The 25,707-nt window shown below is 35.6% G+C and overlaps 3 protein-coding genes and 1 long non-coding RNA gene across 7 annotated transcripts; 2 read left to right on the forward strand and 2 right to left on the reverse strand.

The window, feature by feature from the left end:
- The first annotated feature begins 826 nt into the window (after positions 1-826).
- Positions 827-4,399, forward strand: LOC117207705. Its single transcript, XR_004487573.1, has 2 exons — positions 827-1,083; positions 2,003-4,399. It is a non-coding gene; the product is annotated as an uncharacterized LOC117207705 (long non-coding RNA).
- A 1,614-nt stretch (positions 4,400-6,013) lies between these two features.
- On the reverse strand, positions 6,014-20,795 carry LOC117207700 (UDP-N-acetylglucosamine--peptide N-acetylglucosaminyltransferase 110 kDa subunit). 4 transcript variants are annotated; one of them, XM_033448136.1, is made up of 14 exons: positions 20,568-20,795; positions 20,285-20,512; positions 19,741-19,798; positions 17,166-17,316; positions 16,845-17,088; positions 16,605-16,673; positions 12,966-13,162; positions 10,640-10,729; positions 10,394-10,574; positions 9,658-10,260; positions 9,055-9,569; positions 7,846-8,299; positions 7,384-7,760; positions 6,014-7,296 (listed from the first exon to the last, which is right to left on the reverse strand). In XM_033448136.1, the coding sequence occupies exons 3-14, from the start codon at positions 19,745-19,747 to the stop codon at positions 7,104-7,106; spliced, it is 3,081 nt and encodes a 1,026-aa protein (XP_033304027.1). In that variant the 5' UTR covers positions 19,748-19,798; positions 20,285-20,512; positions 20,568-20,795; the 3' UTR covers positions 6,014-7,103. The 4 variants fall into 4 exon arrangements, with proteins under 4 accessions (XP_033304027.1, XP_033304026.1, XP_033304024.1 ...); XM_033448135.1 differs by lacking the exon at positions 19,741-19,798 and having other exon boundaries at positions 20,285-20,460; XM_033448133.1 differs by lacking the exon at positions 19,741-19,798.
- A 535-nt stretch (positions 20,796-21,330) lies between these two features.
- On the forward strand, positions 21,331-22,551 carry LOC117207701 (nucleoside diphosphate kinase). The gene is made up of 3 exons (XM_033448137.1): positions 21,331-21,654; positions 21,974-22,075; positions 22,153-22,551. The coding sequence occupies exons 1-3, from the start codon at positions 21,475-21,477 to the stop codon at positions 22,384-22,386; spliced, it is 516 nt and encodes a 171-aa protein (XP_033304028.1). The 5' UTR covers positions 21,331-21,474; the 3' UTR covers positions 22,387-22,551.
- Positions 22,552-23,327: 776 nt separating this feature from the next.
- On the reverse strand, positions 23,328-25,681 carry LOC117207724 (lipopolysaccharide-induced tumor necrosis factor-alpha factor-like). Its single transcript, XM_033448191.1, has 4 exons — positions 25,540-25,681; positions 24,379-24,510; positions 23,563-23,707; positions 23,328-23,489 (listed from the first exon to the last, which is right to left on the reverse strand). Exons 2-4 carry the CDS (start codon positions 24,488-24,490, stop codon positions 23,387-23,389), a joined length of 360 nt encoding a protein of 119 aa, XP_033304082.1. The 5' UTR covers positions 24,491-24,510; positions 25,540-25,681; the 3' UTR covers positions 23,328-23,386.
- Between the last annotated feature and the right edge of the window lie 26 nt (positions 25,682-25,707).

Consider the following 25,707-nt stretch of genomic DNA (forward strand, 5'->3'; position numbering starts at 1 on the left):
TCCTGCCCTTTGGTAATAAACATTCTAATTTACTATATTTGTTACTTGTCTCGGTGTACGTATGGGTAATAAATAATCTCGAAACCAAGGAACAAATCATCGACAGAAGAAATTGTTCGCTATTGAAAAAGACAGGTGACCCTGGACAGAAAAATAGTCGAATTGTTCGCACAAAGATGTCCTGACATAGCGCTGCAGCCATGATGCAAGTACATACTTACTATATACCTACTACAAGCACATACCTACATACGCATTAAGTAGATACAAGTTCGTGCGTAAATACATACATTGGAACGACGAGACCACGCTTACAATTACGTTTGCTGATTTTGTGATCATAAATTAATACGATTCTAAATAGATGCGACACGACTACGTGCGCCGTATTCCATGGGAATATATGTATGTATGTATATTGAATACGCGTGTATACACCCGCCTCTGAAGGTAGCGTAACACAGTGGTACTCACCGCGAAAATTATCCGTTGCTACTCTACGTCTTAATCCGTCGCGTTAGTAACAATAAGAGTCAGCGTTTTCTGGGAAATGAAAGACTCGTTGATACTAAAATACGATTTGACGTTCATGGAAGCGGAACGCAAAGACTTTCACGGTGTGCGATTTCCATTGTCTTCGTATTCGAAATTAAACGGTAAACGTACCGAATAAATAATTAAGTATAACATTTTGAATATTCGTTCGACTAACGACCGTCCTTTGAAGTATATACGTAATTTAAAATTCAAGTATGCACATCGGAAAGGCATTGGTTTCGTAGGAAGAACCGACTGAGGGAGACGGCGTCGTTACGGAAAGCAATTGGTCGAGCAAGTGGAAATATCCAAGATTCAGCGAGAAAGACGCGCGCGTTCGTTGTCTCGAACGACACCGATTTCCAAGTGGAAAAACCAACTGTTACCAACTGCGGTTAACGCATATTGCGTGCACATTCCATGATCGTTCGTTCGTGCGATGTACACACGGAGGAGAAACGATATTCGAAGAATCCCTTTGACCGTGGCACGAGCAAACTTTCGAGAATTTGATCGGCATGGCAGCGAAAGAGTGAGCATAGCTCGGTGAGTACCACTGTTGTAGGGCGATCATGCGCGCTCTTCCAGCTCTACGGCAACCAACCCCCGCGGCTTGCGTCGCCTATCTAGCCTTCTGTTAGTTGCGTAACGCTGCAGAGTCATGCGATAGGATAGTACTGTCGTGGCGCGACTCACGAACACGGACGAACATGGTCGAACGTGCACGAACGTGGACGAAGAGGAACGAGGAGAAACGAACGGCACAGAGGAAACGAACCGAGCAAGACGAACGGACGTGCGGACGTACCGATAGATCCAGAGAGAGGAAGAAGGAGAGAGAGATGGCGAGCGCGCGAGGTTAGGGGAAAGGAGAAGATGCTTCGTCTTTGGCGAGGACGAAAAGAGTGTAGAACGTAGAACGTAGAGTGTAGGTAGAGTGCAGAGAAGAGACGGTTCAGCCTTGAAACGCGCCGCGAGCGGCTTCGTCGCGAGTTCCGTGCACGAACGCCGACTCGCGGATCGTGTCGAATCGTTTTTTCCGATTTTTTTCCCACGTCTCGGCAGCTCGCCGTTGTTCGTGCCACCTGGTACCGTTACTATTGCCCGTCCTATCAGGATTTTCGTGTTCCCTTGATCGAGCAGCGTTACCTTCTATTTTACACACGTTTTATCTTTTCCCTCGCGCGCCGTTCGACACTTTCGCGACAACGTGAATCGATTTTTAATTCGTATATACCGTGAATTCTATCGTCTGCGATAGCTGCACGAACAATAGCTATTGGATAAACGGTATTGCTCGGTTTTCGTTTCGATGCGAAACGCGTACGAATTAGAAAGCAAGTTAAAAATTAAACGTGACGTTCCGCTATCCTCGATCAAGTCTTAGATCAAACCGAAAGCAACTTTCTGACAACGGTAACCGTAACCATTAACGTACCTGAAATAACGTAATTTATCGTTCCAGACAGTTTTATCTGGTCCATGGTATCGGGAATGAATAGCCCGCCGGTAAATTTATCGAGGAAACCATGAATCGGCTGAATGCGTATATCATCAATTCGATAAGGAGCGTATCGCTTGGGAATCCTCCATAGGCGATCTCTTTCGAGTTTTCCGATTGTCGCGTGCGTTTCGCAATCTTCCAACCTAACTTGTAAGATATTCGCGGTCGCGACTAGGTTTTCTCCGTAGAGCATCGGATGCGAAGTTCCGAGAAGTACCGCGATAGATAAAAATAGATAAAAGCGACGGCATCGGTGGCCCGTTGGCGTTCTGGGAACGCTTTCGTCAATCAGGGTCACGAGTGCACCGATGCGCCTCGTTATGTCTAAAAGCAGTTTCGTGTAACTCCGAGGAAACGAAGGTTTCGTTCAACGAATGAACGGCAACCGTACTGACCTAAACACGTTCTAGATGACAATGCTTTGATGGAAACGCATTAACCAACCGAATTATCGCGTCGGTTACGTGGTTTCCGTATTGTTCTTTGCTATCTCTACCTTGGTACAATGTTACCGAAGTTAAGGGTATTTCCCATTTGTAATCGATAGGTATATATTTAATCATTTCTGTCCCAAGCAGCATATTTAATTCGTCGAAATAAGAAAGCTGAACTATCATTTATAACGAAGAGGAGAGTTCGTAGGTCGCTTGCAAAAGCCTCAATAACCGTCTCTCTTTCTCGCGTATACGTCGATCGAACGAGCTCGACTATCTTTCGTAACGATGAGGTGAAAAGAAAAGACAGGGTGGTCGCGTTGCGTTGGTGGAAAGATAACAGAGCGCGAGTGTGAAAGAAAACAGTGTGCAATCAACGGTATGCATATACGACACTTTTCGCATAAAGTTGCAAAATCGTGCTGCGCGCAAGCAAAAGCAAAAACTAAGCGACTTTTTTTCAATGCTTCGATAGCAGTTTGCTTTGTCGAACGTGCACGACTTATTTCTTAATCCACAATCGAGGGAACCAATGTTGAAACCAGGCTTTGCTAAGGACGCGCCCTATATTTTTGTATGTACGTACAAGTACGTTGTAAAAATATACGTATATCTGCAAATACGATTCGTTCTGATATAAACAAGATGGTCAATCGTCGAACAGTCTTTTCGAAAAAAAAAGATTGTAGTTAAAAAGCAGAAGAAAATACAGAACACTCGTCGAGTAAGATGAGCATGAGCGTAAAGAGGTTAGGTCGAAGAAGTCTGGGAAAGTAGAGCACAGGGAAATTGGAGGAAATGCAGTGAGAGGGAGAAAATGGGAGAAAAAAAATTACGGGAAGAAGGGCTGGGACGACGACAAAGTGGAATGAAAGCGAGCGCGAGGGAGGCGGAAGTCGAAGGGTGAAGGAAGGGGGAGAGGAAAAACGCGGGCGTAAAGAAAAGGAAAGGAAACGAAGGGAAACAGAAAGAAACGCATGGCACGAGAAGGGTAGCTGGTTTCGACTTTGTAGTAGGCCTCGATCGATGCTGTTACCATGGTTACAGGGCAGTACCGCGGTGCTCTACTACTGATTATTTATGTCAAGGATCCCTCCCTGCTTCGAAGCTCGGAGCGCAAACTGAAACGCGAATCACCCTAACCGGAGTGGCGATGGTCTTTCGAGTCTCCCTCTCGCAAGATTTCCAACAATTTTTTCACACCGAGTTTACACGTTGCGAACGTTACTCAATTTTCATCCTAGAAACCCGAGTTCGCTTTGTCGAATCAATCTTATTTTCAATTTCGTCTTCGAAAATTTCCTACCGACGAATCAGGCGAACGATAAAGTCTCGTACTTAAAAACTCCAAACTGAATCGAGTACGATGTTATCGAAAACGTAGAATCATTCGTTTAGATGGATCGATAGCTTAGTGATACTACGATTAAATTAAATGCGAATTCTTATACTATTTACACAATTTTTTAGAGTTGCTAACTTTGTGATCTATGTATGTAACTACATATGTATACATGTAGATAGAAAAACGTCTCGCGAAATCTAGCTCGAGAAGCAGAACGGGGTTTCTTCGAACGATTCAACAGCCACGGGAAACCAATAAAAGTTAATGACTCGATTTAAGTGGTTTCACAGAACTTTTCCTTTCTTTCGTTTTTTTCTTACAATGAAAGAGCTTTAAGAAAGACGTGACTAAAACGGACATATGTATTTTATATGGTCTCTAAGATCGGTGTCTATCAGTTATCGAGCAATTTGTTTCTTTTACGAAATCCCTAAGTTTCCTAAACTTTTGGTAAATCAATTTTCAGTGCTTTAATCGTCAAGATAAATAAAAGTATACGAATTTGTACGTCGTAACCCAAGAGATAGGTTATGTCTATTCAGCCATAATTTAAAAGAACTTTAACGTTACAAAAAGTAAGAAAGATAACATAAAGGAATAGGGGTTCTTGTAAGAAATGAGATAATAAGATTATCGGATTAGAGGATCATAAGCCACCGGTAAATTTTTTAATGAATCGTCTTAAATGCGTTGAAGCGAAGATTAGTTGGCATTTAAATGATGGTTATTATTAATGGCAAGTGACGACTGGAGATGGAGCTTCGGTGCTCTTTTTAGAGCGAGCAGGACGGAGTAGAATACGCAGAGGGAAGTATTACCGTTGGGAAGGATGCTTTCGACCCAGTTTCACCCTTCCATGGTGGTGGAACCGTCATGAGCAATCGATACTGCGTCAAGAGCCACGACGTCGTGCTCTATCATTATGAGAGATATTGCTCTACCTTGCGCAGAAACGACAATTAAACGCGAGTAAAATGATGTCATCTTTCTCTTTTAACTTCTCTCTGCTCCTTTTTCGACAAGTTCTTTTTCTAACTCCGCGGCTGCCAATATAACCTAATTTTTAGATTGTAATATTTGACTATTAGTTTAAAAAAGTAATTTAACTCTAAAATACTGCCTCTTTCTCTTGCGCTCTCTCTTTTCCTTGCCAAGGTGATATACAGTTTATTAAAGTTAATTATTCGTTACAATCAGTAATATACTCGTTACCTATAACAGGCATCTTCGCCATTTACCGTATAGTTTCTTGAAAGTCGGGTAATTTATAATTTTAGCGTGTTAATAAACGTATGATTGGAGAATAATGTAAAAATTTTGTTACTGCTGCTTTGAATATGCCGTACCTTTACATGAAGATGATTATTTGGTACATTATATACGTACATTCACAATGTACCTTTTACGTATTCGTCATGGAGTGTTTATAATGTACCACCATTTGCATTCATTTGAATGCAAAATAACCATATTTTTAAGAATTATGATAAAACCGTCAAAATAGTGCGTCATGAGTTACGATATAAAGACGAATCCGAAAACAATTTGTTACAAAAAATAATAAAGAAATCAATTTTCCTATGAGTTTGCAATCGTTCTAAATTAAATACGTAATTATATAATCAATGGTATGTAAGTGTACGTGTAGTCGTACAATTTCAAAGTGATAGTTAAATTATTTCAACTATGAATTCAATAATGAGATAATTTAATAATTTATTGACTTTGGTAAATTTATTTCAATGTTCTTCAAATGTTGAATTAATGTAAATCTACACAAATATGTTACTACCGTCTATAGAAATGAAAGTTTGATATTTGAATTTTACGTTTCACTCTACAGCTGCTAGTTCTTGTGCGATGTATTTGTTCGAGCTACATCCGGAATAGTAATTAAGAAACAGAGATTTTTAATGGTTACTTTTACATCTGTATGTTCGATGTAAATTGTGCGTAATGGGGACAATTATTCATTATCGAGAATGTGCAATGTTGATAATACACATAGTGGGCGGATGAGGTCATACATACAATAAATTCAACGAGACGTTACAAGCTGTTCTTCCTACTTATCTTAACTTCTCGAGTTTTAAACAAAATTTATTTCAACTTAAAAATGCACCTTCTTTCTCGTTTTATTATAAATTGCATAGAGTAATCATGTTTTGAATAAAGATAAGAAATTCAAGCAAGTTCTTCGTTCAAGCATTACCTGTATTTTTCTATGTGAAACTGGTATATCAAAAGACTGAGTAAAGAATTTCACAAAGAAAAAATCAATCTTACTAATCGCATATTCATCAGAACACACTCACAACGTAACAGCCACTTTCCTTCGAATTATATTTTTAATCATTTTTTGTTTATTCTATAGGCGTACATCTCAAAGTTTGCTACAGTCAACGTCTTTCGCTACCTCACACATTTCTTTAATCTTAACTTACGCACTATCAAACTAAAGCAATAACTAACAATTATCTTTTTAATATTTACACGTCTATCTCATTAACCAATTGTATATAATACAACTTGCACTCTTTGCTATCAGCGATTTCTAGCAATAACAGATTAGTGTAAGTAATCCGCTCCTGAACCTTTTTTTTTATGTTTCAATCTTCTTTTACGAGCCAATCATATTCGAAGTAAACGACGAATATTACTACAATAGCATAAAAAATAATCAAGGGAACATCTTCATATCCTCTTAACATTGTCAACAATCAACGCGTCAGAAACCTTCCAAATAAAGGAAATCGAATAAAAATACTAATACCAACTGCATATTTCACGTTAATAATACAAACGTTCATCAGTATACATACAATTGTGTACTTTATACAATGAAAAAAAAAAAAGAAATTAGTCTTGTACATAATCCCACTCCAATTCAGGCTACATACGATATTACCACAAAGATGAACGAAAAGTATAAACACCTGACTATGAGAATTGTATTATATATATAAATAAGGTGAAAGATACGATGGCATAACATAATTATTTTTTATGACTCGTATAATACAATCCACAATTTTTTTCTTTCTCTGGGACATCAAATGTTTAATTGAACGTACGCGCATAACGTTATCCTGTGTAATCTAAGCTCGATGATTTATCATACAAAACAGTAAATACCAGAATAAACGGAATTTATATGAAAATTATATTTTTGTGAAATAGATTATCGACCATCTATTTCAAATGCTACGTTTTCGAAAAAGGGGGGAGAGAAAAACAGATGTGGAATTGAAGTTGTATAGATAAAAACATTCGAGAACTATTCTTAAGATGCAGTTGCTAGTAATTTTTGCATCTCAGTTTTGTCTACTGCTGACACATGATCAGGTTTTTCGCCTCTCGCGAAACGTTCCCACATCTTTTTGTACAGCATTTCCATGCCTACTGCATATAGCTTGCAATTGAATAAAGGACTTTCAGATCTTGCTTTCCATACTTTGGCTCGCGTTGCTTTCAAGCTTAAAAAGAAACAGTTGGTTAATTCACGTCGAAACTAATGATAATAAAAACTAAAAACAAGGGATAGAAGAAAACGATTTACTTACTATTCCCTGTCAGTACCCAAACGAATAGCAATATCCTGGTATTCTTGTCGTGTTCGTGCAATCAATTCAGGGCATCCCAAAGTATTCAACTGACTAGCAGCTACGCGAGACGCTAACGTTTCACCTGGTAGTGTAACCACCGGAGTTCCGGTCCATAAAACATCCATGCTAGTAGTGTGACCATTGCAAAGCGGTGTGTCCAAGCATACATCAGCTAACTGCCCTCGTCTAACGTGCTCTTCCTTCGCAGCAACATTACTAAACAGAATTCTACCGGGAGCTAAGCCTAACTGTTGAGCTGTTGCTTGTAAGTTTGGTTCACCAACGGCCGGAAAGCGTAGCAGCCACAATACAGAGTTTGGCACATGTTTTAGGATCTGAAATTTAATATCGGTTTATAAATATAAAATACGTAATAATTTTAATAAAATAAGTTCGTTACGAAAAAACGAATGAACTTACATGTGCCCACATATGAAGCGTGAGCGGATCAATTTTATACAACTGATTGAAATTGCAATAAACGACTGCATCTTCTGGTAGACCATACTGTTGCCTCGTTGTGATCATAATATTTTGAGGCACTTCTTCACCCGTAGCTGTTTTATTGTTCACTTGCGTAGTGGCCATACCATTTTGAACTACGACACCATTTACGGACATTTGGCATTGTCCAGAAGCAATCATAGTTTCAATAGGAGTAGTGGTTGGTAGTTCTGCAACTTTCAGCGAAATTTCTACTGGTTTGTTTTCAGCGTCCGGTACAACTACTTCACGAATTTCTTTGACACATGTATTTTCAATCATTGGAGAAAGATCGGTGGCATTTATTACAGCTACGTTATCTGCTACCTTGCCCTTCATATTCAATTTGTCCGTTAAGATGAGACGTTCCTTTAAATGTGGGAACATTTGCCTGGAGAAGAAAATATATAAGATAGAAAAAAATGTTAATTAAATTTCATGTATAGTACGTATTTTTTCCATAATTGATCGAAAGTCGGGACTACTCGGCTGTCCTCAGATGAATTTTCATGTATAGGAGTTGATTGATACGATACGTAACAGATACGATCCTCCGTTTTACCCAACTTATAAAAAAAGGGCGAATGAAAGAGGAAGAAGTCCGCGAGTGGACTTGATAAAAGAAAAACATATTGGTTAGACAATCGTAACGTAGCAATAACAACGGAACTTTTTTATTTTCAATCCTTATTGAATAAAGCTTTAACCAATGTAATTGTGAGGCTTCCCTGATTAAAACAAAACTAAGCACGAAATAATTTGAAATATATTTACTTATTTAGTGACATTAACTTATTTTCTTTCTATTATATATACATGTAAATATGATTTGAACTATATCGTGTTTGGTCTTATTTTAATCAGAAAACTCTCATAAATACGTTAGTAAAATTTTAATTAAAAGCAGATTAGAGATAAGAACGTTTCATCATTGAATAATTAGTATTGTTTTATAGAACTGGAATTGAATTCGATTAAGTTACATTACTCAGCTGTCGAACTCCGCGGTATGTCAAAGGGAACACTATAATTTCTTGAGGAGAATTCACTCAATAGTAGGGATGACGACTGATCAATTATGACAAACATAGTGGCAATCAATTATAGAGAAAATACTATATGCAACCGCATATCTTGTAGACTTACTTATGATCTCCAATAAAATACGTGTGTGGCATGTAAGCAAGTTTTTCGCTGTATTGATTAGCAAGTTCCAATGGTGATGTAACTTCATCCGTAATTAAATAATCCATGAAACTAGCTCCTGATGTTCCTGGATATCCAAGCCACATCACCTGAACAGGTGCTGGTCTCAGAGCGAATATTTCATTTCTCGCTCCTTTCGTGTATCCATTCATATTTACTAAAATATGAATTCCATCTGCGTTAATACGATCAGCTGCTTTTCCATTGCACGGAATCTGTGACAGATCTACGAAGTGTTCAGCTTCTCTGGCAATCTTTGCTCGGAATGTGGTTCCGTCATCCGCACTGAGGGCGTAGCAAAAGATTTCAACATTCTGTCTCTCGTGCAGTCCTGGGATTGATTGCATAAGATGACTAGTAGGATGATTTCCAAAATCTGACGAGACATATCCAATCTTTAAGCGAGCACCGATCTCACGTGGATACTTGTATGGTTGTTTATGTAACACATGAATCTGTAACAGATATAAAACCGTCGTGAAACAAACGTATTTGCATTTTTATTGCTTCAGATAAACCGTGTACTTAAAAAATATCATTTACCTTCTCGATGCAAAGATTTGCATGCCTAGCAGCAATAGCCTTTCTAAATTCATGAGACAACGGATAGAGCATGGAATGGTGTGGGTGTACACTAGGCAACCTATTCTTATCCAGTTGTTCAGCAACAATCGAAACTAATTTCTTCATTCGAGCTTCATAATCAGTCCAGTCGCAAACGATCTGAAGGCAATGCGCTAAGTTACAATATGCATCAGGGAAATCGGGCTTCAGCTTTAACGCAGTTCGGTATGATTGAATAGCCTCAGGAATGTTTCCAGAATCCTTATGAATCGAAGCTAAATTGGAATGGGCGTCAGCGAAAGCGGGGTTAATTTGAATAGCTCTTGTATAGCATTGAAGAGCTCCTTGTATATCTTGCATTTCTTTTAGAGTATTGCCCATGTTCGAGTACGCATCCGCGAAAGTTGGCTGAATACGAATAGCCTCCTTGTAATGCATTAGTGCTTCATTTAATTTTCCTTGTTGCTGTAATACGGAAGCCAGATTGCTATGAGCTGCGGCAAACTCAGGGAATACTTCAAGCGCTTTCAGATATAATCGAGTTGCTTCTTCGATGTATCCTTGTTCGCGTTTTATGTTGGCCTAAAATTCGGAATACATCGAATAACAAAGAGAAGAAACGTAATAATAATAAAAAGTGAAGACAGAAACGCGTTACACGTTATTGTCTTGTTCATTAAACTTTCCCACGGAATTTGAATATAAATATAAGTACCAGATTATTAAGGGAATCGGCATGTGAGGGGCAGAGACGGAGAGCCGTATTATAGCAATCCTCAGCCTCGACCACTTGTCCCTTTTCCTTGAGCGCGTTCGCCAAATTGCAGTAAGCATCTGGGAAATTTGGTTGTAGTTCAATAGCACGACGGTACGTATCAATGGCCAAATCGATAAGCCTGTAAAACAGAATAAGTTAACGCACGATAAAAAATAAACAAAGTATATTCCCTCTGATGCTTACCCTTGTTCATAGTAGACACACGCCAGATTTCCATGTACGACTGCATTGTTAGGACTGAGATTCAAAGCACGCAGATAAGCAGCTACAGCTCTGTTACAAACAGAAAATTCGTATGTCGTTAAAATTCATCACACAACGAAAGAAAACATTTAGGTCGTTTTCTGAACGAACGGACGATGAATCACAATTTAATCGATTCCAATTGAATCAATAGTGTCGCATCAAAGTATACGTGGAATTGCGTAGAAAGTTCTTTGTTGGTTTCGGTTTTGGTAACAATGGTTGATGATACCACACCCGACGACACACGGTCTTTGGATAAATTGCACACGTGCCGCGCACACCGCCATACGGTGACGTGTCACGCCGGTAACGCTATACAGAAAATAGTTATAAATTAACCTTTTCACGTTATATTTAATCCACGAGATACATCCACGGGTTGAGGATCGTGAGAGAGCTCGTTCTAATTGCACGCGTAACGAGGGTGCGATCGTGGTCGAGGGCGAGATCACTGTATACACGACAACACACTGGTAGTCCATTCCTTCTCCATTTCCATATCTCAATAAATTAATTTGTCTGCGTGTGTGTGTGTGTATGTGTATGCGTGTATGTATCTTTTAAATATCAATAAACAAAATCAACAACTTCCTCGACAGATAGTAGACACGATACCACGAGCAGCTTTCCGCCGTGAAACTCGCCACGAGCTACGCGTTTTTGGCATATCCGTTAAGAACTTATACACCCTCCCACGGAGAATAAAAGGGGTTCTCTCTCCATCGTAGGGGCGGAGCGATCCTTGAAATCGATAGTTGCCCTCCAGTTTCTCCCGCTATTGTGCGTAACTGGAATTTAGATTCCAAGGATTCCGAACACTCGTAAATAAGAAAATGCAGCTCGTATTCCAGTGGTAATTTCGCATCTGTTGCCAAGCAAGCCCCATTCTCTCTCCGTTAAAGAGGCTGTGTGGATACGTACGTATGACAAGAAGGTCGAGATTCTCGGAAGGCGAACAGGACATGAATTCGCGACATGTGTAAATCATCTCTATGCTTGTTTATACATCGATTTTACGTATTATCGTTGTTTCTTTTTCATTAAATTTTTAAATGTAAATATCTTACGGTAAGAACCGATGATATCTCAAATATCGTAATAAATACGGAAAATCCAGAATAAATGGATCGTTTTCAAATTTACACATGCTGCGTGACATTACCAAAATAATAGAAAATAATGAAAGCCGCTAACACACCTAAGAAATTAGGAATTCGCGTAATGCACGAGTGAAGGTTGCCAGCGGGCATCGCTCTGGAGAAACAAAGGACGATGAACTTCAAAGGACGCTGTATGAATATCGATTCGGTGTTTACACGTCGGCTCATGCGCTTTGCTCGCGAATTCTTGGTAAACGTGTTTCAGAAACGGAAAACGTGTGAAACCTTCCGACCTCGTTCGTCTCTTTTCGCGCGGCAAAAGTAAAAATAGAGCACATTTCGTTCGAGCACGAAACATTTTCTTACCGAAAATCAGCAAAGAACTTTCGTGAAAACAGTCCCATTATATTGGCACAAAAATATATTGTTTGACTTGTGACTCTCCAATTAACGTAACAGTATTGAACATTAATGGTATAACTATAAGTCAGATTTTTTTAGCACAGACTTTATAAACCGTCGTCTATGAGAAATTGAAGAGACGACGATCGATCATACTGTGCATTTTAAATTATTGTAGGAGCCTTTTAAATTATTGTAGGAGCCGACGAAAAACGAGAAAGAAGGTTTCATGAGAATCGAACCTAGGGCCTCCGGCTGGTAAGCCGGGACTCTATCCCTATCGCTAAGGCGTATTCTCATGTTTCTCTTTATTATTATACGTCTTACTGTGAAGTTTTGTATTGTCGTATTATAACAACAAAAGAAGAAGATTTTTATATAATCTTTATATAAATCTACTCGCATATCGAATGATTTTTATTTTCTTGCCGAAAATTGGCCGTTTCACGTACTATCGACCGAGAAGTTAAACGTTTCAATTGCAAGTTTTGAAAATACTAGTATTTTAAAGCAATATCACAAATTATAAAATTATTGTTACTAACGCAGAATTATGAATAAACATTCTATGTATTGCCAACGGTTGTTGCATTATTTCGCCGTTTAAACCAGTTCAACAAATTGTTGTGAAAATTGTCATGTATGTTAATATCCTATTTGAACATGCAAGTATCTACCTTATTTCAAATAAAATGCCAATTCAAACGTTCTAACGAAATGTACGAATATAGAGCCGCTAGAAATCAATGATTTAATCTCACCTATCAAAGATTCTAGCCTCTTTGAGTACATTGCCAAGATTGATGTAGGCGTCCAGGAAATTTGGGTCCAAAGCTACGGCCTTCTCGAAGTGATGGATCGCCAACCAAATCTCGCCTTGAGCGTTGAATACACAGCCAAGATTACTCCATGCGACTGCGAAGTCTGGCCGCGTTTCAATCGCCTTTAGATAGCAAGCCTATAGACATAAACAGAGGATCAGAGAAGATGTTCCCGTACTGTGAGAGACGCGCCGCGCGCTTTGCCCGGCCTCTCCTCGCCGCGCCGCAGCTTTCACACATTTCACCACCTTCGAGAAATTTCAGAGAATAAAATTATCTCTTCATACATTCGTCCTCCATGTCTTGCTTCGTTATCTCCTTTTTCCTTGCTCTACATCCCTTTACTTCGAACAATTCTTAATGCAAATCATCCGCGCCAAGTATTTTGTTCGTAACAGAGTTGATATAAATACCTTTAAGAATCAATTGTATTCAATTTTACGTGATGAACTTTATCACGTTTATCGATTGCGCGATTATTTCTTTATTACATTCTCAATATTCATTATTAGCGATCGATATTCGATGAAAAAATAGAAACTTCGTTGGTGATGAAGAAAAATTTGATAAACGCTTGGACATTAGATAATTTTACGCGATTTTGTATCTTGGTGCATTTAATGACATGTAAAATGCTAACGCGAGAGATTTATAGAATTTTGTGTAAGATTTGCTTTAGCTTGGGATATGACTTCTTTCGAAGAAAAACGAGAAAGAATCAGAAACAGAGAGAACGAGACCCATTTTGCAAATCATACAATGTGTAAGTGGATTGGAATCTAGTGTGAAAACAGGAGAAAAGGATTTAGGTGCGCGCTAGAAACGTCATCGTAGAAAATAAGCGATACGGGTGTCCTGTCTCGTGTCTATCGATTCTCCGGAATGCGTCCGGTGGACTCGACAGCACGTAGTACGCCCCTCGCCATTGTTACTTCAGTTCTGCTCAATTCACTTGGCCAATTCACCTCCAACATTGTCCATTCTCAGTCGACGAGCTTAAACAAACATTGTTCTTCATTACCCATATGTTCCCTTGATCAACATTTACCATCAATTAAATTTATATTATCGTTTATCCCTAGGAAAATATTTGTCGAAAATCTTCTTTATATGACGACGCTCCTAAGGGTCAAGCAGGGATGTGCATCGCGCGTGCCGAGAGGCGGGCTGCATTGTTATAAAAAACAGAGTAATCCGTACCTAAACGATAAGTAAAAAGGGCATTTACAGTCGGCCGATCTCTATGGGAAGCGGTAAAGAGAGGCTGGATGATAGAAACGAATAGGATTCGTAGCATCAGGATAACTGGATATGGATAGAAACGTTGAAGTTGGATGAGCTTTAACAGAGGATTCTCGTTTCAATGGAGAAATAGAAATGAGTCGTTCATAAGATCTTCATCCGTATTTCCGTGCTTCCGTATCTGGAATCGCATACGAACGTCGTAAACACAGATGCTGCTAAACCTTTCTATCCCGAGTTAAAATGATCCAACTTTCAATCTCTTTCGAAACAGCGGAGCCAATTGGTCTGATGGAATGTTCAGAGATCGGCCTTGGGAATTACTTTACCTGCAGTGTACCCTTTGGTAGGTTGACGGTAGGTACGGCTCGCAAGTTCTCATAATAAACTTAGACCGAGAGACAGTGTGTTACTGAATAACCAGATTCAGATTCACCCTTTGACGAAGGAACCCGTGGTAACCGACCAATCACATTGCTCCGACTTCCCCTCCTAGAGTTGATCATCCCATCCACAACAACAATACAGCTGCGTTAATGTCTCTTCACTGATACTCTTCGCCTCAACTTTGTCTTTTTAATTTTTTTTATCTTTTTTTTATATTTTCTTTTCTTTTTTAAATACGTATACAGAGGTACCTAGTTATGCGTGCCGCTGAAAGACACGCTTCGCTGAGCTCGTCAGCCACCATATTATAATCGTGCAATTCTTATCCCAGTTCCTCAATATCGATCGTTAACAATTACATTGAAAATAGATTCCCCAATTAACAAGAAGGAAAGAACAAATTAAATCACCTTATATAAAGTACAACAAACGTCTTAATCTCGATCTCAATACATTAACGATGTTTTAAAAAATTATAAAGACCACGAATGAATGTGTACGTCGCTTTTTATAGCTATGAGCAAGAAAGATAAATTTAAAAAACCATTTTCCTGTTAAAATCAACTTTCATTTTATAGTCCCATAGACCAGTAGTTTGAACCGATATCATTCTGTAAATGTAACATTATTGGTGGCAAAACGTACTAAGCGAAAAACGAACAAGTGAACTAGAGAGCGCTTAAGAACGACAGGAAATTCAACGGAAGGCTTTTCTCTTTGCTGCAGTAAGTTCTGTCGATGAGTTTGATTGCAGAAAGTACAAAATATTAAATAAAGACACCAATGGGTAATCAATGTAGATAAAGCAAAATTGTCAGCAATTTATACTGTCTGCAATTATTTCTACTCGTCGACTATCGCCGCGCCGCGCTGCTATTATGAAGTAGACCACTTGACTTGTTTATTTTTCTATGTATCATTGCAACAAATGAAACTTGTGGGAGTCAGAAAAGTCCCGTGAGTTTCCAAATTAAAAAATATTTTGATGCACAAACGGCTTACATAGATTCATAAAAAATTATCAATTTTTTATATTAGACATTACAATAGGTATGGAAATGGTCAAGTGATCTCGCGCAATTATCATTGTACACACAACTTGTTTACTTTTAAAATTGGAAAGAGTAGAGATAGTGGAAAAGAAAGGTCGCATTTGTCCACGTATATGTAACGGATCAGTATACCTAAAGTAAATACACATTCAGAATGAGTTGAATCAAATGAGATGAGCTTAAATGCTACATTCGCGCGCTGCTAATCCTATTGTAGCTTGTAAGAAAAAAATTAATATTTTTTACTTAATCAATAATAAAAAAAGATACTGCTGTAATAGGATCGGCAAGTTAAACTTTGCAATAACACCAAGTAAAGAAATTTTGTTGTTACTCTTATCAGTGTTATTCCAAAACGCGCAATGCGAAGAGGGATTCTATATAGTTTTCAGCTAATTTTAAACTTAAACCCTCATGCTGCGTTTGATGTCTTGAAAAGAACATTATTTTGCTCCGAGCATCTTTGTTGATTCTCAATAAAAAGGCAAATAAAAACAAAGACACCAAACGCAGTGATTAGTTAATTAAATGGAAAAACACGCACAATGGGCAATCTACTACCAAAACTTAAATTTTCTGTTCATGCCTTTTTAAAAGCTAATTCTGATAGTAGGCCACCATGCGTCGCGCAAATATCTTTTTTCACCGCAAAGAGAAAGAACTTTTCGCCTCTAGTATATGGATACCAGTTGTTCCTGGTTGTTCTATAGAGCTGCCAACTAGTACTTGCGCACATTTTACGAAATGCATCTGTACCTTGTCAAAAAAAATTGTCAAAATGAGGCTGCAAAAGTCAATATCCTAGTATTTGATTGTGGTATTGATGCATCCGAATATGTGCATGTCACGTTAAATTAAATTAATTTACAACAATGTGTAGCGGATAAAGAAAACCTACCTTGGCTTCATCAAGTCTTGCTAATGCTTTCAAAAGATTACCGAGATCGCTTCTCACACAGTAAAGATCCTGTAACATATAAAAACGTAAAATCTATATTGAATAATCCTATAAACAAGCAGTAAACAAGCAATCTTTAGAAAATAAGTCAAAACTATATTTAACATAATGTAGTAGCATTTAAACTATATGTAAAGGACTAGAAAGAAATATGTATTAATAACAGAGTGGATTTCTCACAGGGTTATATTGTAGAGCAGTTACATATGCTTGAACTGCTTGTTCCATATCTCCTGCAGCTACTAATGCAGCTGCTAGATTGATGTAACCATCAATGAAATCTGGTTTCAATCTAACAGCATGTCGATAGTTTTCCAAAGCTTCCTGTAGTTGGCCACGTTCCTTGTAAACATTTCCAAGATTGCTGTAAGCCTCTGCCAATAACGGATTCTGCTTTATTGCTAAGCTACTGTAATGTGCAGATCTGAAATGCAAGAACAGAAATTTATTAGTACTGTATTTTATTTAAAAGTTACATAATAAGTGGAACAGGTCGCTTACTTTTCTAGCCTTCTACATTGAAAATGAATAGAAGACAATAATAGAAGAACTCCTGTGTTATTTGTTTCCTGCCTCCAGAGTTGCATACAATGTCTTTCCGCATTCTCATAATCTCCTGCCTGATATTCTCTATGAGCAAGTTCCAGTAGCCCTGAAAAACATTAACTTATGGATATCTAAGTAATCTTAAAAATTATATAAAAATAAAATTTGTCAATATTCACGTAAATATAAAATGCAATAATGTGTAAAATAATACTTTTTACAGAATATAATATTTATCAATTTTTCATGTAAATTTAGTTATTTTTGCACATATTTAAATATATATATATATATGTATGTATATATTGAACTACAAGTGCTGCTAGTATATCACTACACCAATAAGAAATATGCATATTGTAGATGATTTACATGGAATATTCCTGTTTGAAAAACATCTGGGTACTTAATATGATCTATTGTATATAAATAAAAATATAATTTAAGTGTTTTTATGGCACTATCTTAATTTCAAAGTGCTTACTTCATATTATAAACTTCACAAAAGTTTACATAAATAAAATATACCTATACACGCGCGCAGAATAAAATATATCAATTTGTTTAGCCGATTTTTTGGAAACTTAAAATAGCATGAGAAAAGAAAGTAGGAATTAAAAAATACGAACAATAGGAGTCAACTGCAACGTTAATGGTTTGATTATCAGTGATTGCAATTAGCTCTTTGCCTTGCGTATCTTGTGTAACAACTAGAAGATTCTGTCCATTTTGCCACTCGACGGTTCCATTACAAACGTCATCCGAACTATTGACCACGTTTCCAATTATACCGGTCGAATTTTTTATTATGTTTTCTTTCTTCTCTGCCAGTTTTATACTCATTTTGTCCACGAAATTGTTCCAAACGCGTTATTCTCTTCTTCCCAATTCCGATACGCACACTGTTTTCACACAATCACCTCTGATACAAATTCGAGACTTTTCCACGTTTCAATATTGGTAACTCAATTTTTTTCTTCGGTAGTATCTGCTAGCTAATTCTAAATTAATTTTATCCTTCAGATTCACTTTCTTTGTGTGTACTATTCCTTCGTTATTTCAAGCCACGCAACGGTACCTATTATTTCCTCGTTTCTGTACACACCGTGGCCTCTGTGTTTCTATACAAGTTACGCTTTGGCCAGGTTATCCCCGGTCTCTCATAGACCAAGAAGCAACCTGATTGGTCAACTCGATGACTATGGCGGACTCCTGCATCGCTGGGTAAAATCAAGAGATGGGGGTAAGGAAGACACCCGGCTCAACACCGTAGATATTATGCTCGGTGCCCCATGATTTTCACCTTCTACATTTTGTCTCTTGCGTTTGATAATTTTGCTTTTTTATCATTGCTGATATAACTAATAGACGTTTATAGAGTTAATGTTAAGTTATTTTTAGTAACGAAAACGTAAACTATCTGATCTAACAAATAAATCTATGTTATCGTTGTTTTGCTAATTTTATCCTTGTTACAATCTTTCTATTAATGAAAAAATGTATCGAATATATATGAAAGTATGGTTACATATAATATACAAAATCTAATAAAAAAAACATGTAATACGTTTCAACTTATAACATTTTACTTATCAATAATAACAACTAATCAGAAAATCAACGCAAAATCTAATAAAGAGCAGAAAATTTGTATTTTCAATTTATGAACGAAACCAAACATCTTCTTCACATGCAATCAACTTTTACTAAAAATTAATTTCAAAGTGAAAATTATTTTTATAATGACATGGAAGCCGAATTTTTATAATGACATAGCCGAATATAAAAACTAAATTATAACGAATATAAAAAAAAAATTCGGTAACTCCTAAGGCGCGTGTACATAGTACGTGGCTGGGGGCACACAAAGAAATTACAATAGTGGTTCTCAATCTGCATAAATAAAACTGACTTTTGAAATCGGATGCCTATTTTTAATATCAAAATTTACATCTCAAAGGTCGAAGTAACTTTTGTAGTATTGCAATATTGATTCTTGAAACTTCATACAGAAAATTCAACAAAAAGTATAACATATGTTTGTTGAAGTCGAAACATATTATCACCTAATTTAAGATTTAAAATAATATTGATTCTAGAGAGAGAAATAAAATAGAGATATCATGAAATTTTGATATACGAATTGATACAGCAACCAAACGTTTAATTGCAAAATTATTACACTAACTAGCAAAAGAGAACCACTGGCGCTATGCGAAGGGACGGTCATCCCCACTCTTTCGAACGGAAAGCAGATGGTATAGGTACCGATACCGAGTGGAATATTCCACCGTCACTTTGATGAAGCGGAAACAGCGACTGAAGAGTAAGAGGGAAGAGTAGGTAGCTTAAGAAAGCTTCTAAACGGGAGAAATCCACACACAACAACGACAAAATAATAATGCTTCGATTCGTAAAGAAAGTAAAATGAATTCTAAAATTACCGAATAATGTTAAAGACAGCAATAATATATACATACATATATCATAATAAATTTCTGATAGATTTGTAGAAAAGGAGAATATATACCTGCCATAGATTTATTAGGTTCCCGTTTATATGACGTTTTCTATTTTTTATTATATACCTATAAATATCATTTGCACATAGTTATGTATATACCTCTGTTTTATGTTATTACGGCACATTGCGATAAATTAAATGATGTATAAAATACATATATCATGCACATAAATTAAACGAAATATTGATGATGATTGTTTCTCTACTAATGTACAATTTTATTCGGTAATATTTTTTTTAAATTAAAATTTAATTCCAGTCAGATTATTAAGATTAACCAAATCGCGGACATATCGTGGAAAATCTTACAAATCATATCAATACATTAAATAAATGGATAAATAAAATACATAACAATAAATAAATCTGTATAATCTTTACTTGCCGATATTAAGCAGAAATTTGTATGATATACTTTTAGTAACACGAATCAGAACATTTCAAAATCAATATCTGCAAACTCATTATTCATCTGATCGGACACCTCGCGAATACAATTTTGATTGTGAAAATGGAATGGTACGTAGTTAAAAATCATTTGACTACGTACCAACTGTCGAAAGCTGTTGTATCTCGTTCATCTTGAGAATGACACTGGTGCCTGCGATTTGTTGATGATTCTGCTGCTGTTGCTGCTGTGGCTGCTGCTGTGCTTGCATGATGACGACCACCATAAAAAATGATACATGAACAAGAACGGCGTAAGAAGTTGGTAATCAAGGGCCACTGTTCTTGCCAAAATCCAGTATCAAAATCGAAAGTTGTATATAAATGAAATCTGAAAAGGACTTTTTACTTTCCGAAAAACGGAAACAAAAACGTGCGGCACTTACATTGGTATACACTAGCGCGATCTTGTAGCGTGCGCCATTATGGATTTTCAAGCACTTTACTTAAACCGAGAATTACTAGACAATATGCAAATCACATAAGACACAAATTATATAATGATAAATTATTTTGTTATTCAAAAGTATTTTTTCTATAAGTTTTTATCACGATAGCCGAGTTCTTCACAAACGACGGCTTGTCAATTCTATAATAACTCGAACCACGAACGTAATACAGTCTGATGCGAAAAACCAATCGATGAACGTATTCCGAGTCTCTAACTCGTTGCGTTCTACGCGCGGGAAATACGTCATATTAATATAACCGATAATCAACTTGTGCACACGCGGCTATTGTATTTCACGAACCCTGCAAATTCTTAATGTAAAAATCGTTTTTGATTGATGAAACTATTATAATATATGCCTTAAATGTCATATAACGTAAGAAAATTTGATGTATAGCTCAAATTAGAATTAATTAATAATTGTGTGAAATTTTTTAGCATAATAACAGTTCAAATTAAAAATTCTTGTTCGAAAATATAATCAATGAAACAAAATATTTCTTGATTGCATCGATTCTTTCTTCTATCTTTGTGTAACTATTACAATATTTAATCATATTATCGTTTTAAATTACATCCTATTTCACTAATTATAGTATAGTTTAAAATAAAAATATTTGCAACTAGAAATAATATGTTTATTTTACAGAAATATTATAAAAGATTAAGGGGAACTAAAACATTGAGCAGAAATTATTGTTACCACTCCTGAACGATGATACACGAGCGCCGTACGGTAAGAGTTCGAGAATGGCTTCCCCACCACATTGAAAGAATTCGAATAACCGAAGACCTGATTCTCTTCTTCGTTCTCATTCTTCCGGTGCTGGTGCCGGCGTCATATGGTTTTGTGCTCTGTATTAGTTTTACTTCGTTTATTTTGTAGATTAATAATGGCAGGAAATAAGGAACGTACCTTCCTTATGGTTAAACCCGATGGTGTTCAACGTGGACTCATTGGTAAAATAATTCAACGTTTTGAAGACAGAGGTTTTAAACTTGTAGCAATGAAAATGATACAGGTAAGTTCCTCTACATATGCTTACGTATCCGATTCACTCCAGAAAAAATATGCATTTTTTAGTTTCTAACAACCACGTGATTAAAAATTTTCATTTCGTAAGTACTTATCGTATTTTATCGATTGTACAATAAATGATAATTGTCGTGACCTTCATTACTAATCTCTATGACATTGTATTATCTTGTGTCAAGATAATTAGCAGAAATACTAGTTTACGGGTCTTGTATTATATTCGTTTTATATACCATTGATGTGCAATAGATTTCGTTATTTGCATTAAAATTATGTTATTATTAAAGTTTCTTTTTTTTTTTTAGCCAAATGAGGATTTATTAAAGAAACATTATGCAGATTTGGCATCCAAACCATTTTTCCCAGGTTTAATTAAATACATGAGCTCAGGACCAGTTGTGCCAATGGTACATAGTTGTTTTTTGTATAATACAATTAAAAGATATTATTTGTATGTTAATTAAATTTAACAATTGTTTTTCAGGTATGGGAAGGTTTAAACATAGTAAAAACTGGCCGTGTTATGTTAGGACAAACAAATCCAGCGGATTCTGCACCTGGAACAATTCGTGGTGATTATTGTATCCACGTTGGACGCAATATTATTCATGGCTCCGACTCTGTTGAATCTGCCGATAGAGAGATCAAACTCTGGTTTGGAGAAGAAAAGGAAGTTATTGATTGGGCATCTTGGTCAGAAAGCTTGGTATATGAATAAAACATGTGAAATCTTCAATAAAAATATTTATTGCAATACCTATTCTTTCATGTGCTTCATTCTGACTATAACATCAAAGATTTTTTATACATAAGATTGATTGAGAAGCAATAAATCAGATTTATACATAAATGTATGTAATTAAATAATAAAAAGATTTCAGTATATTAATACAAAACTTATTATTGATGGTAGTAGTATAGTCATTTTTAATTTACAATTCTAGATCTTACATTTAAAAAAATTTTCATAAAAATTTATAATATAAATTTTAGAATATTTGTTTATATACAGGGTGGTTGGTAATTGGTGGTACAAGCGGAAAGGGGGTGATTCTACGAGAAAAAAGAAGTCGAAAATATAGAATAAAAATTTTTCGTTTGAGACTTTGTTTTCGAGAAAATCGACTTTGAATTTTCGCTCGGTACGCGTGCGGTACGTTATAACGTATCTCACTGTAGATCGTTGTCTCGATGGAAAAATTAAAAAAAAAATTTTTATTCTATATTTTCGACTTCTTTTTTTGCGTAGAATCACCCCCTTTCCGCTTGTACCACCAGTTACCAACCACCCTGTATATAATATATATAGTATATGTATAATATTAAAATGAACATCTGTACTTGTTTAGCAGTCATATTTAAAATAGTGTTTAAATTTACAATTGAGTGCTAAAAAGTATAAAACGAGATATTAATACAATTAAAAAATTGATTTAAAAGTTACCTTTCTATAAATTATATCGACAACTTTAAATTTCTAATCATTAAAATTAAGTTAATTAACCAATTAACTTAAGTTGGAATAAGCATCTACAACCTTATGTAAAAAATCTATGTTTTTTGGTCATATTTTCAAGATTATGAACACTTAAAAAAAAAGTAATTTTATAAAATAAATGCACAAAATATTGTTTATGCCTTATAAAAAGTTAGAATAATATATATTATATATATATATATATATATAAGGAAATGGTTTTGACAATGTTACCATAGAATTAATTATCACTTTGTCCTAAATATGATCTACAACTAGGACAATAATGTTTTGTTACCAAACAACTATCCATGCAGTAAGGGCAAGGAACACAACACCAGCATCTAGAAATAATTATAAATATAATTACATCTTGTTCTTTTCAAAAATCAATGATCAATCATAATTTATAATTACCCTAAAATACATAGTCCTAATGCGAAGAGATGAGTTTTCATGTTTGCTTCCCTTTCAATTACTGTGAGCACATTTGCATGACAAGAAGGACATATTATATGCTGTTGTTCAGGACCAAAATTTAAATTCCTTATGATAACGGGACCTGTAAAATTATATTCTTGAAAAACAATATTCAATAATAATCATTAACATTTATGTAACAATCAAGATTTATTTTATAATAACAAAACGTATATAGGTGGAAAATATTAATAAATATTAGAACAACTTTTTATATATCTTAATATTTAATAAATGCTTCAAGAAGCAAACAGCATGGTCTGTAGTACTTTGTATGTATGAGAAATCTATTATATATGGTTGGGGTTTAACTGTAATGCATACCGAGTTTTTACTTTAGATTGACTTTGTTTATGAAAATATTCTCTCTAGATTCCATTTTCAGAACAGATGTGCATCACAATTTGCAATGTACACAACATGGAAAAATATTGTTCTGGAATTATTACAAAATGCAGCTACCTATTTGGGAAGCAGCTTGCTTAACAGTCTCCAAGTTGTAAAGCAACTAGCAAATTGTCCTAATAAATTTTGTTACATTTTATTACTGGTAAACCGCAATTTCCATATCAGGGTGGTAGTTGCAGCGGTATTAACGTATATATAAATAGTCAAACACTTCTAAATGTTAGTCATTAAATCACTTTATGCATATTGTTATTTTCTTGGCTTCCAGGGTACCTACTGATGCTATCTAATAATGAAAGTTATTGCATGATCTTATCATTTCAGTACTTATATATTTTTACGTACTTCCTTGTGGTTGCTCATATGACGGTGGTGGGACAGAATGACATGGTGGTGGTGGGATAAAACCAGGTGGTGGTGGTGGTGGTGGTGGCGACATTGTTGCACTTTTTTCCATGACAATATTTTAATTCTTATCTGAAAAACATTGCATCAATCATAAAAATCCATTTTCTTTTAGTTGTTATTCAGGAAATTGATGTGAATCGACTAGAATTGATTCTTTAATAGAATATATTAGAGTTAACTTTATTAATTATAAAAAACACTATCAGTTATCCTCGTAACCAATCAGATTGAGAATTTTTATAAGAAATCAGATATGTCGAATGAGAACATTTGATATTTTAACATTATGTTTCGTATATATCTGACCGTATTGATGTTGGAGGAACTAATATAATATAATATAATAATTTAAAATTAGATATATAATATAAAATTAAATATATACTTAATACTATATAATGTGCCTGATAAACAGAAAAATATTTACTATATAGTGGCCTTTTATTTTCTCGTTGGAATTACTTAAAATTTCTAAGAATTGTTTAATGACACAACAATTTATATTGTAATAGTTCTACAGCAAATACAGGTTTCGTAACCATAATCTAATGTTGCGCAAGTTATTACCGAATGAGTTGCGGTGTCTAGAATGCGAGTATTCAAGTTATTTTATTTCATTGTATACGTGTCATATTAACAAAAAAAGAAAAAAAAAAGATTGGATTATCAAACTTGAAGAAATTTCTAAATACCGAAATCGATTAAATCAACTGGGAAAACATATTAAACGCGATTTCTAGTAATTTATTTGCTATACAAATTACATGCCATAAGGCACTGATAAAATAATTAATTATGAAAACGAGTTTCCATATAAACATCCTCACTATATGTTACAAAAAAATGTAATAAAATTGAACCAATGTATTGGTTGATTATATTACCAAAAAATTAAACTACCGACCGATCGATATTATATATTTAGTGTAATAAAATTACGCTAAATCATACATCACGATAAAACGACCACTCCAATGTTTTGTAAATATTCATACTCTTAAGATATTGATTTTTTCGTGACGAAATGTTTTATTTCTCGCTAAACTAAGAGTGTGTAGATATGCTAATTCATTTCTAATTACGTACACACGTACTTACCTCTTGCAACTATTGATATACGCCCAATTTATCACTAATCGATGATCGATATATAACGTTGACACCCAACTACCGAGGTTCAAGTTGGCATTCATAGCCGTTAAATTCACATATATATTACCTATCAGAACAGTAAAGGTGGGAGATTCTACGAAAAACGTCAAAAGA

The sequence above is a fragment of the Bombus bifarius genome, unplaced genomic scaffold (genome assembly GCF_011952205.1).
Source record: "Bombus bifarius isolate JDL3187 unplaced genomic scaffold, Bbif_JDL3187 scf7180000008045, whole genome shotgun sequence".
Classification (NCBI taxonomy): Eukaryota; Metazoa; Arthropoda; class Insecta; order Hymenoptera; family Apidae; genus Bombus; species Bombus bifarius.

What these genes read in the sequence shown, in the direction of transcription:
- LOC117207701 (XM_033448137.1), top strand. Translation starts at nt 21,475, where the DNA reads ATGGTTTTGTGCTCTGTATTAGTTTTACTTCGTTTATTTTGTAGATTA. An exon ending in TAGCAATGAAAATGATACAG is followed by an intron (nt 21,655 to 21,973) that starts GTAAGTTCCTCT and finishes TTTTTTTTTTAG; the next exon opens with CCAAATGAGGATTTATTAAA. An exon ending in CAGGACCAGTTGTGCCAATG is followed by an intron (nt 22,076 to 22,152) that starts GTACATAGTTGT and finishes ATTGTTTTTCAG; the next exon opens with GTATGGGAAGGTTTAAACAT.
- LOC117207724 (XM_033448191.1), bottom strand. Translation starts at nt 24,490, where the DNA reads ATGGAAAAAAGTGCAACAATGTCGCCACCACCACCACCACCACCACCT. An exon ending in ATATGAGCAACCACAAGGAA is followed by an intron (nt 23,708 to 24,378) that starts GTACGTAAAAAT and finishes ATAATTTTACAG; the next exon opens with GTCCCGTTATCATAAGGAAT. An exon ending in TTAGGACTATGTATTTTAGG is followed by an intron (nt 23,490 to 23,562) that starts GTAATTATAAAT and finishes AATTATTTCTAG; the next exon opens with ATGCTGGTGTTGTGTTCCTT.
- LOC117207700 (XM_033448132.1), bottom strand. Translation starts at nt 18,053, where the DNA reads ATGAGTATAAAACTGGCAGAGAAGAAAGAAAACATAATAAAAAATTCG. An exon ending in CAAATCTTTGCATCGAGAAG is followed by an intron (nt 9,570 to 9,657) that starts GTAAATGATATT and finishes TATCTGTTACAG; the next exon opens with ATTCATGTGTTACATAAACA. An exon ending in CGCTTCATATGTGGGCACAT is followed by an intron (nt 7,761 to 7,845) that starts GTAAGTTCATTC and finishes ATTAAATTTCAG; the next exon opens with ATCCTAAAACATGTGCCAAA.